This window comes from Onychomys torridus, chromosome 4, assembly GCF_903995425.1.
Source record: "Onychomys torridus chromosome 4, mOncTor1.1, whole genome shotgun sequence".
In the NCBI taxonomy this organism is placed as follows: domain Eukaryota; kingdom Metazoa; phylum Chordata; class Mammalia; order Rodentia; family Cricetidae; genus Onychomys; species Onychomys torridus.
The window spans coordinates 14107081-14121180 of record NC_050446.1 but is presented as its reverse complement, the minus strand read 5'-3'; the positions used below and the strand labels follow the sequence as shown (position 1 = coordinate 14121180).

Here is a 14100-nt window from a genome sequence, read left to right as displayed (position 1 = left end):
CCCTAAGGGAAATGAGTCTCGAGGCTGCTGCTTAGGAGTTCTGTTGGACACCAGAGACCTCTTGGTGGTGGTGGGCAATTTCTGATGGCTCAGTATAATATCTCACCCACTACCCCTCCTGCTTGTCCCCTCCCCTGCTCCCAGGACCATAGAGCAGCTTGACTGTGCCTCCCACATCTAACCTCAGTGTCAGTGTTTGGTAAGACCTCTCTCCCCAACCCAGACTCCTAGTTCAAAGCCCAGGCACTGGGTGACCTGGCACCCCACCCCAGCTTCTGCCTATCACTGTTCCATCTCTTTCAGCTTTCCCAGCCTGTCTGGTACCACCCTACTTGACTCCTGCCTCCCTCAGCCCCCTGGACCTTGGATCACAAATTATTGGCAGAAGCAAGTCCACACATCTATACCCTACCCCTTCCCTTACAGCGGTGTGCCAGGAGCAATCAGCAGCCCAGAACACCATGGGGTATGTGAGACAGACACTTTCTGCAACCTAGTCTGCGTGGGTCTGCATAACTAAGTACCAGCGGGCAGCTTACTCTTCAGGCATTTAGTCTTTGGTCTGGGAGTAGAAGGCTGGATCAGGGTGTTACATGGCTGGTTCTTCCACTGTGTCTCCGCTTGGCTGTAGATGCTTTCTGCTCCTGTGATCTCATGTGGGTGGCCCTCTGTGCCCATCTGTGTCCTAATCTTCTCTTATAAGGATGCCAGAAAGACTGGATTAGTCCCTATAGCATGAGTTAGCCCTAATCACTTCATTAAAGGGCTCATCTCCAGTAGTTGCCTTCTGAGGTCCTGTGGGTTAGGACTTCAGTGTATGAATTTGTGGGAGGAGGGGATTAGGTAGTCAGAACATGTGTACAACACAGGACACATTAGTGTCTATCTTCCTATGCCTTCTCACATGAATCCTTTACCTTCTAGCCACTTTGCTGTCTAGTCTGAACTCTGTGTTCACCCCCCTGCCTCCCTTCTGGTCTATGCCTCATCCAGGAGGGCTGGAAGGACCTGCTATGGCCACGGCTGCTCACCTTACCTCCCTAGTTTTTCGTGGCCCAGATTGGTATCCAGCTGAGACAGAATCAACTTACATCCCCTAGTATTGGCTCTTTTCCCTCAGATACAGAACTCCTGAATTTTAGTGGGACAAATGGCTGTCCAGAGCAAGGCTGCCGTCCTGGTTTCCTTCCAGTAGATGCACCATGTGACTTAGTCCTGGCCAGGAGTGTGTATACAGACATGGTGGAAGAAATGCCCGCCTCCCTCTTTCTTCTTCTGGTTAAATGGGATGAAGATGCCGCAGCTGGAGCTGGTGGAGCCACCTGGCATGAAGAGCTGGATTGAGAAGTGGGAGCCAATACAACAGAGAAGAGGTTGGAGGAAGCCTGGGTCCCTGACCCCAGAACAGCTCTTAAAACATGCCTGGGGTTTGAAGATGGCTTGTCCTTGCAAGCTCTTGCTGGAGTCTTAAGCCCTCACCCCATTGTGAGGTTTAAGAGGGTAGAAAACAGGAATGTGTCCTTCAAGGTAGGGCTTTTGAGAGGTGATGAGAATTTAAGTTACCAGGGTACAGCCACCATGGTCAAACCTTGACGGCTTTATAGGAAGAGGAAGCAACGTGTGTGTGTGTGTGTGTGTGTGTGTGTGTGTGTGTGTGTGTGTGAGAGAGAGAGAGAGAGAGAGAGAGAGAGAGAGAGAGAGAGAGAGAGAGAGAGCTGTTTCTGGCCTTGTGGTGACCTGGGATGTTTCTGGACTCTTCCAGAATGACCACCACCAGGTGGCTGTCAGGCCTTGGGCCTCCAGAACCATGGGATAAAACAATTGCTTTTATTATAATGTGCCCAAGTCTGTGGTGTGTTGTTGGCAACAGCACACACAACTGATAGACCACCTGCCTAGATTTCTACAAGAAAACTAACGTGGCTCAAGCTTCCACTGTGTGAGGTCTGCTGCCACTCTGCCCACTGCTTTGTTCTCACAGACCATCTAATTGACAAGCTCAGTAGAGGCGCAGGAGCAGGCGAAGGCCAAGTCTCTGTGCTCCTGGGATGCCAAGGTTGGGACCATCTCTGTTCCTTCTAGTGGGGCTGGTCTGCCCATCCCCCAGGCATTTTCTTTGTCGCTCTGCTGCTTGGTCCTTCTTGGAGAAGGGGCCTCACTGAGCCCAAGCCCTGCCTGGGCTCTGGCTGCTCCCGCCTCTGTTCTGCTTCTCTGGCTGTGTTGTATAGGTGCAGACTTCCAGGAGGAGAGGCATTGGCATAACTACATGGCCCAGGCAGCTGGAGGGAGCGTCCAGTTCTGGGATTCTGCATTAGGAACTTCTTGCATGTCCTCCAATGTCAGCCGTGTGGCCACAGAGGTGCATGGTCACACCTTCTCATCCCTACATTCTTTTTGTTTGTTTGTTTGCTTTCCTGAGACAGGGTTCTCTGTGTAGCCCTGGCTGTCCTAGATCTCACTCTGTAGATCAGGCCAGCCTCAAACTTAGAGATCTGCCTGCCTCTGCCCAATGTGGGGACTAAAGGTGTGTGCCACCACCACTGCCCGGGCTTTCTTTTTTCTTTCTTTCTTTCTTTCTTTCTTTCTTTCTTTTTCTTTTTTTGGTTTTTTTGAGACAGGGTTTCCCTGTGTAGCTTTGTGCCTTTCCTGGAATTCACTTGGTAGCCCAGGCTGGCCTCGAACTCACAGAGATCCACCTGCCTCTGCCTCCAGAGTGCTGAGATTACAGGCATGCGCCACCACGGCCCGGCCTTTCTTTTTAATATTACACCCGTATTTATATTCATGTGTTCCTGTGCATGTGTAATGAGAACCCATATACTATAGTAGAGATTAGAGGACAATGTGTGGGCATTGTTACTCCTTCCACCATGTGGTTCTTGGGGATTAAACTCATTCATCAGGCTTATCAGCAGGTGCTTTAACCCATTGAACAACCTCACTGGCCCTTGTTTAATGGCTTTAGAGCTCAGGTGGGAAAAGGACAAGCTGTTTATTAGCTGCAACCCTTCACAATTCTCCTTGGACTTGGGGCACAGAGGTCAGAAAAGGGACCCCAAAGCACCAGAGAAAATACACAAGTCTCTTCCACCTCTTGCAGGCTGCTGCCCCCACAGTTGTGTGTAACAGGATATACAACCTTCTCTGATATCCTGGCTTCTTGCTCTCTGGAGGAGACCCCCATCTCTCAAGCCCTCTTCTGAACTGGACTCTTGGGCGGGCCCTGGATTTGGGGCAGCAGTGGTCTCACAGTTGCCAGGTAGGCCTGCCCATACACACTCCAGGGCTTGTCAAAGGCATGTGCGCATGTGTGTGTGTTTGGTGAGGTAGAAGGACCAGCCTGGAGTTAGATGGTGTCAAAGTCCAGGATTTTCTCAGCTTCAGCTCCTCCACATCCCAGCAGCCAGAGCTCTTCTAGTTGGGGTGATCTGTAAGAGGCAAAGGGAGACAGCTGATTCATATCTGTGGGTTTTGAGGGTCCCTGACCCTGATCTATCATGACAAGATTGGAGCTTCTGTCAGATGTGGTTACACAGGCTTATAATCTCAAGCCTAGGGGGTAGAAGCAGGAATTCAAGGCCAGTCTGGGCTATGGACCCTTCCTCAGAAGAACAAAATAAACAAAATCTGAGTTCTGTACCAAGGACAAGCAGGCCTGAGGGCCACCCACTTGGTTTCAGGGTCTCAGTCCTGGCCACTCTATTTTGGGTTGCCGGTGTAACTGCTGTAACCTGTCCCACACCTTACAAGGCCTTCCCTCTGTCTCAGGGTCACCAGGATCTTCCTCCAGGTGCTCAACCTATTAGCCTCAGCCCCTCAAGGGGGAAGCAAGAGTGGCTGGTGGGAAGGGGACCAGTCTATTTGAGTCTCGTGGGCTTGTCTTCCTGAAACTTCTGGGGCCCTCTTACCTGTGCTCACGTCTTTGGGGAGTTGCCCTGTCTCCAGGAAGAGCCAGAGATCTCTGCACTTCTGAGACTCCGTTCTGGTCACTTTGTAGCTGGCCACAGATCCTACAACTGGAGATCAGGAAGCAGGAGGGTGGTGGGTTGGGGACCTCAGCTTCCGTACAGGGTGGGTGGGCTCCAGCCAAAACAGGGGTCTTTATCGGAAACACACCAATACTGTAGAGTCCCCGGCAATGAATGTATTTCAGGGCCTAGGCACCCACCATGGAGAACTCACCGGCAGCCACCAGGAAGCTCCACTGCACAGGGTATGGAAACTTCCGTTTAATGAACAGCTGCAGGCCAAAAGTCGCACCAGTGCCTGCCCAGAGCCAAGGAACCACTGGTCAGCCTGCAAGGTGACTACTGCACCTGCAGTGCAGGCAAGATGACTTGGCGCCACCTTCTGGGCAGACAGGGTAGGACAGTAGGTTACATTTTTTTTTTTTCCCTTTATGGTGTTTTGCCCCAGGACTCCTGGAACCAGCCTACCTGTGACAAGGGTGAAAACGCCCTTCATGAAGGCGTTCGACTGGCACACGGCATATTCCTCGAGACCCTGGGATGAGGGTGGTGGTGTTCATGGCTCAGTCCCCTTTTCTTCTTCCCTCCTGCTTCGACCTGGCCTTGGGGAGGGGCACTGGGGACTGGATACAATCCCACCCTCCCCTAAACTCATTCAGGGTCTCTTTCCCTACGGTAGGAGGTCCCTCCCCCTCTGACACCCACTAACAGGGCTCCCCCTGCCTTCAGGTCAGCTTCTGAGGCCTGGATCCAGCACCGGAGGCCAGCCTTCTCACCGGGTGTTTGGCGGCCACCGCATCATCCACTCGGGACAGGCCCAAATTCACCATGGCTCGTCAGGTTCCGCCAGGGAAAATAGACTGGAGGTGGGGGTGGGGCCTAAGACTTGAGCCTGCGCAGAACGTAGCAGAGAGGGCCAGGTCCCCGAATGCCCCGCCTAAGGGGAGGAACCTGGAGCAGCTCATGTGGGCGGGGCGGGGAGGGATTGGATTTCGCCTGGACCCGTACAAATGTTAGAGTTGAATTTGGGGGTCTTGTGACTCCGAAAGCAGCCCTGGTTTTCGTCACTCCTTCAAGAGCGCAGTGGTCGTTTTTTCTTACGTGAGATGGGGCTTTACTTTAAGACTACAGTTAAGGGCTCTCCAAAAGTCACAACGAAGTAGAGACTTTTGGAATTCCACAAGTTCAATTGAGCCCCTTTTTGGTGCCCGTTCTGTGTCAGGGGCTGGGGTCTTATAAAGGAGTCCACAGAGCTAGGCTGGTTGCTCACAGGAGGTCAGAAGGCACTGGCTGGACAGGGAGAGGCCAGGACATCCTTGAGGCTCCCAGAAGGGAGCAGGTGGGCTGAGCGTTCTGGAAAGTACAGCAGGGGGTGGTGTGTGTGTGTGTGTGTGTGTGTGTGTGTGTTGTGTTATTAGATGGTATGTGAAAAAGTCCCAGCAGGGGGTGGTGTGTGTGTGTGTGTGTGTGTGTGTGTGTGTGTGTGTGTGTGTGTTGTGTTATTAGATGGTATGTGAAAAAGTCCCAGAAGGGAGCAGGTGGGCTGAGCGTTCTGGAAAGTACAGCAGGGGGTGGCGTGTGTGTGTGTGTGTGTGTGTGTGTGTGTGTGTGTGTGTGTGTGGTGTGTTATTAGATGGTATGTGAAAAAGAACTGTGGGGCTTGTTTCGGAGCTGGAGGGGGTCAAGGACACAGGTGAGTAGACTACCTGGTATTGACTTTGCCAACAGAGCACGAGAGGAGCTGGAGACGGAGAGGGCCAGTAAATGCGTTTCAGGGAATGCAGTGGGTTGTGTGGCTTCCATGGAGTGTCCCTGCAGATCCCTCACTCCAGATTAGAATCCCTGTTGGCGGCATAGCCTGGTCGTCTGTGGCAGGACTCTGTATGGGTTGGGCTCAGAGACTGTGGATGGCAGGTTTGGGTGGGGTTAGGGTTTGCCAGGTGTTTATGCCTAGGTGAAAAGTGTGTCCAGGATCTGGCTGTGGTGTGCACCGGAGTTATCTAGCACTGGGGAAGTGAAGGCAGGATGATTTTGAGTTCAAGGTCAGTCTGGGCTAAACTTAATGGCCTGTTTCAGAGAGAGAGGCGGGAGCGGGGAGGAGGGTTGGACTCAGGTCTTCATGGTTGTACAGTAAGCACCTTAAAGACTGGACTAACTCCTCAGTTCCATCTTTTCATTTTTTAGTTATATATGTCTGTGTGTGGTTATGTGCACATGTATGTAGGTGCCTGCATAGGTCAGGAGAGTGTTGAATTACTCTGGATCCAATTTACAGGCATCTATGAGAGGCTTGATATGGGAGTTGGGAACTGAACTCCAGTCCTCTCTAAGAGGAGTAAATGCTCTTATCTACTGAGCCATCTCTCCAGCCCCCCACCCCCACTGTTTCTTTCCTATCCTCATCTTCTTTTTGTTTTTGCTTTTGTTTTTCAAGACAAGGGTCTCTGTGTAGCCCTGGCTGTCCTGGAACTTGCTCTGTAGACCTGGCTGGCCTCAAACTCAGAGATCCGCCTGCCTCTGCTTCCTGAGTGCTGGGATTAAAGGCGTGCACCATCACCACCCCAGCAAAAAGATTGACAATTGGGTGCTAGAGATGTCTCAGCAGTTGAGAGTGCTGGCTGTTCTTGCAGAGGACCTGGGTTCCATTCCCAGCATGTGCATGCAGTTCACAACCATCTGTAACTCCAGTCCCAGGGAATCCGATGTCCTTATTTGGCTTCCATAGGTACCAGGCACACACATTCTACACAGACATATATGCAGGCAAAACACATATATAACATGGAATTAAAAAGGATTGATTATTGCTTATTAATTAAAGTAATTAGTACTTTGTATGAAACCTAGAGGAATGCAGATGCTCCTAAAAATAAAAATGCACCCCCAAGTCCCATCAACTGCCTTTAGCTGGTACCTAACGGTGGAAGAGACATGAAGAAGACTACAGCCAGTGTTAGCAGTGCCTGTTCCCTTCACGACTCTTGGGCGCCTGAGTGGGGATCCCTGTCGTCGGAACTCCACCCCAGCCTCTCTCTCAGGCTTCTGCTGCCCCCCTTCTTCATCAGCTTCTGCACCTGTTCCTGGCTCCTCCTGCTGCTCTGTGGAGGACCACGATTGGGTTTGTGTTCCCTGCTGAGGCTCTGAGATGCAGCCTCCCTATCATGGGAGCAGTGGCTGTCCCCTGCGTCCCCAGATTTGCCCCAGGGAATCACTTTAGTTTGTTGCCATGGCCTTGTGTGTCAGTAAGGATGAAAGTACCATTTGCACCCCCCTAGGACTGGACCCAGCCTACTCGTCCTCTGGCAGCTTCGATATTTTGGTGCTCCTCTTTCTTAGGGTCCAGGCCAGTAGGTCTCACCCACGCTGCTCCCTCTGCCTCCTGTACTTGCTGCCCATGGTGGATCCTGGGTTTGTACTCCATGGCCTGGGCCTGGTCATAGCCATAGCCCTGTAACCACTTGCTTGTAGCATGAATCTTAAAGGTACTTGTTAATAAGAACAAACATGAGCCCAGTTATTGGGGTGAATGCTGGAAGATCAGAGAAGCAGAACAAGCCACAGTTTCCTCACCTTGCCAGTTCCTCAGCTGGTCTTGCTTCCTCAGACTGCAAGCTTCTGAGTCCTCATCCAAAATGGATCTCAGCTGAACTGTGCTACTCCAAAGCCTGGATGCTAATCCAGCCAAAATGCTTAACTCTAAATGCTGCTAGTTTCTGGTCTTCACGCCTTATATATCTTTCTCTTTCTGCTGTCACTGCCTGGGATTAAAGGCTGAATTTCTGGGATTAAAGGCATGTGTCACTTAGCTGTTTCTAAAGTGGCCTTGAACTCAGAGATCCGGCTAGCTCTGCCTCCCAAATATTGGGATTAAAGGAGTGCATCACCACCTCCCAACTTCTGCTATGGCTTGCTCTGACCCATTTTCTAGCCACCATTTTTGGCTTTGTTCTAGTGGCTGTCTGTTCTCTGACCCCAGATAAGTTTATTTCGGGGAACACACAATATTTCGGGGAACACAATACCACCACACTTGCTCCATGGCTGTGGGGCTGTAGTGTAAGCCTTACCCTCTGAACCTTCGGGAGAGAGACACTTGTCCCTTGAGAGTGAGCCAGGGATGGCTCTCAGCAATACTCAGTTCTCTGGGCCTCAGTTTGCTCTTAGGTATAGCATGCATATCTTCACTGGCTTTTGGGTTCCTTCTGACTGAGTCTCAGACACCTAAAGCTTCCCTGTGCCCACCATCTGGGCCTTATTCATTCTACTGTCTTCCCAGAGTTCCTGAGGTCGCCACCCCTCATCTGTCTGCCTTTTGTTCTCTGGGGCTATATTCAGCACTGGCCACTTTGACCTGTGTCCTCTGTGCCTAGAGTGGCCATGGAGTTGCTGTGGTCGAAGAGGCTTTGGGAAGTGACACCAAGCCCCATGAGACCCTTGTCCAAGCTTGAGTTGGCTTCCCTTTGGTCTCTCCACTCATTAATGGGTTTGTTCCCCGAAGCGGGTCTTGGAAGGCTGTGCTGACTTCTCCCCAGGCTGTAGTCTTGGTGACTCTCTGGGTCTCAGCCTCGAGGTTGCGTGGATATTTGGGGGCCTCTCTTGCCTGCTGCCCTTTACTGCTACAGAGTTCAGGCCGCCATTTTTGCTACTTTGACTTTTATTAGTGCACACTGTTCATGTGCTGGACAGCGTCCAGAGGGGAGTGTAGGGAGCACACAACAGACAGCAGACAGACATACAGACATCATCTTCTCATGATCTCTTCCTTCAACACCTCCACCTGGCCTGGACATGGCTGCAGCAGGGAGGTAGGGGCACCTTAGGATGCCCGGATCTTCATCTCAACAACCTTGTAGGAGTAGTAGTAGCCTCCGCCTGTGTACCAGTTGATGCCATCCGCATAGCTTTTATGGGAGCCAGACAAGTAGCGCCCATTGAGGTTGGAATTGTGACAGTTTTGATACCACCAGGCCCCATGGTATAAAGTTGCACAATTCCCCATGCTATTTGAGTCATTATCCTGGTCATGGGTTGAGAATGACATGTTGCTGTGACTTGTCAGGGAGTCTCCTGGAAAAATTCACACTTCTCAGCCCTCCGGGCTAAGGCAGAGCTCATCCCAGATGGGCAGAGGCAGCTTGCAGGCCCCTTTCTATGTCTCCAATACTAGCCTCAAGCTTTCTGTGTGATTTACCTGCAGTGCCCTCCAGAAACTGCCCCAGGGTCAGCTTGTATTTCTCCTGTTCTCCAGACACCTGGAATGAGCTGTACTTGGCATGGGAGGTTCCACCTTGGAAATCTCGAAAGTCCACCCGGAGCTCTTGGTTGCCTAGCCACATGGGTGGGAGGAAGGAGAAGGCTGAGGCCAGGCAGAGCCGTGGAGGGCAGGCGCTGGCCGAGGCGCTGCTTTCTCACCATTGGCTGTGAGCAGGTGCAGGTAGTCATTGCCCAACCAGAACTCTGTGCCCAGGTTGCCAAAGCCTCTTTTATAGGAGTCCCAATCCCGGAAGAAATCGACGGACCCATCCACTCGTCGTTGAAAAACCTGTGGGGTGGGTAGGGCAGCCTGTGGGTGTGGGGCTGTGAGGAGTAGGGACTTGAAGGGTAACTAGGCTACCCCCCATAAGGAAGTGGCCGAGGACAAGGCTTCAGGAGGCAGGTGGCACAGGTGAATACAAAGGTGACTGATGGACTCTAAAGTCCCAGTGCAAAACGCAGGGGGACTGCCAAATGTTTTGATGTATCTGTCATGACTGGGGTCCTATCGCCCACTTAGCTCACTCCACAGAATTCTAGATTCTGGTCCATCGGTGCTTAGGCTTTCCTTTGTGGAGGCACTCCATTTTTTTTTTTTTCTGGTTACTTTGACATCTCTCTGGCATCTGCCTTTGTTTCTCCTGAGGGTGGCTGTCGTGTACAAACCTCACATGCTCTGCATTGAGCTTTCTTACTCACAGTCCAGCCCCCACCATCCACATCCATGTCACAGAGCACAGTCAGTGGCCGGCAGTCAGAAAGATAGATGGTGTACCAGCCGGTCAGGAAGGTTTCCCGAGTCAGCATATCTTTGCAGCTCCGGGGCCCTGTACCATGGGGAAGCAGGCAGGATTGGGCTGTGCCTGGGGTGTGCTCCAGGATCAAGAAAAAGGACCCAGTCATGTGGGTTCCTGCACTGTATTCTTGCTGGCAGGAGGTAGGAGGGGCCAGCTGGGAGGTCACTTACCTCTCTGGCACAGGGCGTCTCCTAGTTCCTTCTCATCTGGGCAGGAGACATGAGTGTCAGTCTCTTCCTTGGTCCCTTCCCAGCACAGATATACCCCCTAGCACTCCATATTCTACTTGGCATAGCTGGTGCTGACTCTCTTGCAGAAGAGCCCAGCACACCCGTCCTGGCTGGCCCCTGCTGCCCTCGGGCTCCTTTCTGTGTCTGGCTTTGTCCGGTCTGTGACTATGTCTGTAGTTGGGACAGGTCAGGGTTCTGCTGGGAGGCTGGCTGGGCACAGTGATGCTCCAGGCTCCGTTAACCCCTGCTGCTGGGATGGTGGGTGGGTGGGTGGGTAGGTGGGTGGGGGAGTCCTTCCTCCTTGTGTCTTTGGGCTTTGATACCTTTCTGCTGCTCTTTTGCTATCATTCAGGGCTCCCTGGGCCGCAGTCAGGGCTCATTTTCCTTTACTCACAACCACAGGGTGATGATGCTGGGAACTGTAAAGAGCTTCGGGACGGACTCACCCAGCGATGATGCAGCCCCCGTGTCGCCTTTCTGCCCTGGAGGAATACAGCGTACCAGCCTAGTCCCAGAGCTGGGATCCTGCCAAATCCTCTGTCCTGCACTGCCCCCAGCATCCAACCTCTCCTCTGGTCTGTGAGCCCCCCAACATTTGGATATGCATAGTGAGCCAGGAGACTTTGGGGGGGGTCCTGGAGTGGTGCTGCTGGGACCATCCTCCCCTCTTTGTGCTCAAGGCCTCCCTCAAACCAAGACTCGAACCCTGTATTGCTCCATGTGGAGCTGTCCTCCTTGCTCCCTTCCTGAGATGCCTTGGTTACCAGGCTTACCTTTGGCTCCTGGGGGTCCCGTGATTCCTGGCTCTCCTGTAGATAGAAGGGGCATTCGTACAGTGCTGGCCTCCACAAGGGAGGAGGCTCCTCTTCCCTGCAGTGTGTGTGTGTGTGTGTGTGTGTGTGTGTGTGTGTGTGTGTGTGTATGTGTTCACCTAGGTGTCCATGTGAGCAGAGCTTGTAGGAGGGAGACCTGAATACCCAGCCTGCTAGGAAGTGGGTAGGCATCATGCAGCTGGGTAGTGCATAGGGGAGGTGGGTGTGGGGGCCAAGGTGCTATGGGTACTGCTCCCAAATCCTGTCTGGATCTTGGGCAGATATACCCATAGGAGAGTTTCCTCTTACCTTTGCTGCCAGCAGGCCCCATCTTCCCTGGGCTGCCTTGGAAGCCCCGCTCTCCTGCAAACACAGGGACTAAACTGGATCCTATCCCCTAGGTGGGACTGGAGAAGGAATGGCCAAGCGGGAGGTCATACAGCAATCCTCCCTATCCAGATCTCTACCTTTCTGAGCGGGGCTGCCACGATCCCCTTTGGGCCCTGGTGGGCCAGGGAAGGCAGGGCAACTTTGGATGACAGCCACCTTGTCCTGGGCCCCCAGACCTACAATCTTAACATCTGCACAGAATAAAAAAGATAAAAAAGGGGGTGGCTTTGGAGTGACATTGAAAAATCACAGCTTTCTGCATCCACTCATACCTCAAGGAGGCTGAATGACAGCCTGCCTCTGGATGTGTTCCCAAGCTGCTCTTCTAATGTCCCATTTCCTGCTGCCACATATGCAGGCATCTTCAGGTATGCGTGTGCCCACATTCCTGAGCGGACCCCTCTCACCTGGACAGGCACCTCCCTCCTGGCCCAGGGCCTGGGAGGGGCCGAGACAGAGTAGTCCTGAGAGTGCCCACAGGGCAGGCCACCCCATTCCTCTGGGTACAGGAGCCACCCCTTGAGTCCCTGGCTCCAGAGTTGAGACACTAGCGAACGATGTATGAGGTGAAGGTTCTCCCTGCCTGGATTCCTCAGAGCTCAGCTTTTCCTGACAAGGAGCCCAAATTAAAGGCAGGCACACTTCCTGTGTGTCAGCAGATGTCCAGCTCCACACCCCGGGGTACCCTGTAGCACGTGAGTACAATACTCACAAACAGCCTTCCAGGAACCACATATGTGCAAACAGTGCTGTGCTTAGCCCACTCGCATGGCCAACACTGGGCATTTGTGGGCACGAGGACACCGCCACCTCCTCATCCTTCACCTTCCTCTTTCCCCCCCACCTTCCTCTTCTGCTTTTAATCCTTAGTGAAGACAGTTGCCCTTAACAAACTTGGAGACTACTGATGGAAAGATTCCTGAAGAACTAGCTCCAGAAGACAAGGTGGGACAACGGACTCCTCGGAAGCGCAGGAAACAGCTTGATGGTGTTGCTAACTACTGAGCCCCCTAAGAGCCAAGCGCTGTGCTGAGAGCTCCTCAGCCTCGCATTCATGGTGCACAACAGACAGAAGTAGCCTTGATGAGAGAGGGTATGAGGCACTAGCTGGCCACTGGGCCTGGAGGGAGCTGGGCCTGGGCCCTCCAGGCCATTCTGACTGCTCTGCATGTCTTAATGCCTACCTACTGCAAAGTCTGGCATTGGCCTGGCTAGGGTTGGGTATAGCAATCCAGAAGTCACTGCAGCCAGTGAGCAGGGTGCCCATGGGGACCTGAGTGGCTGAGTAGTCAAAGAGCTGGTGACAACAGATGGATACAGCTAGGGTGCAGAGTATGAGCTGAGGCTGCTCTGCTTGTGGTACTGACCTCCAGCTGGCCTTCCTTCTGTTGGCCCCTGGGCAGCTGCTGTGTCAGAAGCTCTCTAGGAGGCCCTGTATTTACAACTGGTGACTCTCAGAGGGTTCCTCTCTTTCTGTCTCTGGATTTGGGTCTCAGCCACCAGAGGAGCCTGCTTGCCATTACTACCCAGGAAGGAGCCAGAAGACTGTTGGTTAGAGCACCAGTCTCCTCAGCCATTTATTGGTCACCAAATTAGAACCAGTCAGGCCAGGTCTTGGCCTCTGGCAGTCCCTCACTGGCTGTGTGATGGCCAGTGTCCAGAAAGTGCCTTTGTTGTTCCGTATCTTGCTTCTACATCTACTAAGAAAGCAACAGAAATTACTGCCCCGTGCTCACCACTTGTCTGTGCATTTCCCCTGTGCCCATCATCTGTGGACTGACTCAGAGTCCTGGGCAGAGTTCCTATGGCCAACACTGAGGGGCTGTAGTAGGCCTCAGCATGGCCAACACGGCTCTGACAGGCCTTGCCTTTCCCCTATTTCCTCTGCCTTGCTAAACTGTTAGATTACATTCTTAAAGTTAGCCACCAAGGTCTGTTCCCTGATTAGGCCATGTCTTCCTCCTGAGGCTGACTGGCAAGGTCCAGCTATCAAAGTATTGAAGTCCAGCAATCAAAAGTCCCCATTGGTTCACCTAATTAACATGTCCAATTAAAATATACCACCCCATCCTAACAAGGGGTTTCCCCTTTCCCTTTTTAAATTGCCATTTGCCTATGGACCATTCTGTCTGCTCTCTATCCAGAGGCAGTCCTTTGTCCCTCTGGAGCAAACATCCCTCCCTTCTCCCTTGCTCCCTTTCTCTTCTCCTTCATCCTCTATCTCCTGTCTTTGTCTCTTATTCCCTGCCCTTTGTCCCTCTGGGGTAAATAAATCTCCTTCGTGCTGAGAACTTGGTCTTGGGGTGTCTTGTGTCAACTTTGAGGTCCTTTCAAACACTGTTACTTTATAAAAAGAAGTTATTTTTTTCAAGAACAAGACATAGCCATGTTGATGAGTTAGAAAATGCATCAGAGCACAAAGGCTGTTCTTTTACTACAGGGAAAGGTGGGAGGCTCTGAGGCCCCCTTTTGCCTATGGGGCTCTTTCTTCTTTCCTTGAAAGTGATCCACTTGCAGCTTCCTGGGTCTCCCCGCCTGCAGGCCAGATTAGGCAAACCATGCTCCTTTCCTTCTCCACCCTGCCTTCAGGCTGCTGACTTCCCTCTCCTCTGCCTTACTGGTCTCAGTTCTTGCTGAATGTGCTCTTTCT

At 52.4% G+C, this 14100-nt stretch overlaps 2 protein-coding genes across 3 annotated transcripts; both read right to left on the bottom strand.

Moving 5' to 3' along the window:
* Nucleotides 1-2973: 2973 nt before the first annotated feature.
* Tmem141 (transmembrane protein 141) lies at nucleotides 2974-4872 on the bottom strand. Of its 2 annotated transcripts, XM_036183946.1 has the most exons (5): nucleotides 4745-4872; nucleotides 4437-4503; nucleotides 4183-4266; nucleotides 3909-4016; nucleotides 2974-3428 (listed from the first exon to the last, which is right to left on the bottom strand). In XM_036183946.1, exons 1-5 carry the CDS (start codon nucleotides 4796-4798, stop codon nucleotides 3415-3417), a joined length of 327 nt encoding a protein of 108 aa, XP_036039839.1. In that variant the 5' UTR covers nucleotides 4799-4872; the 3' UTR covers nucleotides 2974-3414. The 2 variants fall into 2 exon arrangements, 1 of the variants encoding a protein (XP_036039839.1); XR_004944714.1 differs by lacking the exon at nucleotides 2974-3428 and having other exon boundaries at nucleotides 3950-4350; nucleotides 4437-4812.
* A 3864-nt stretch (nucleotides 4873-8736) lies between these two features.
* Nucleotides 8737-12022, bottom strand: LOC118581614 (ficolin-1). Its single transcript, XM_036183944.1, has 10 exons — nucleotides 11858-12022; nucleotides 11528-11641; nucleotides 11370-11423; nucleotides 11022-11057; nucleotides 10687-10730; nucleotides 10189-10216; nucleotides 9921-10048; nucleotides 9381-9510; nucleotides 9160-9294; nucleotides 8737-9035 (listed from the first exon to the last, which is right to left on the bottom strand). The coding sequence occupies exons 1-10, from the start codon at nucleotides 11943-11945 to the stop codon at nucleotides 8785-8787; spliced, it is 1008 nt and encodes a 335-aa protein (XP_036039837.1). The 5' UTR covers nucleotides 11946-12022; the 3' UTR covers nucleotides 8737-8784.
* Between the last annotated feature and the right edge of the window lie 2078 nt (nucleotides 12023-14100).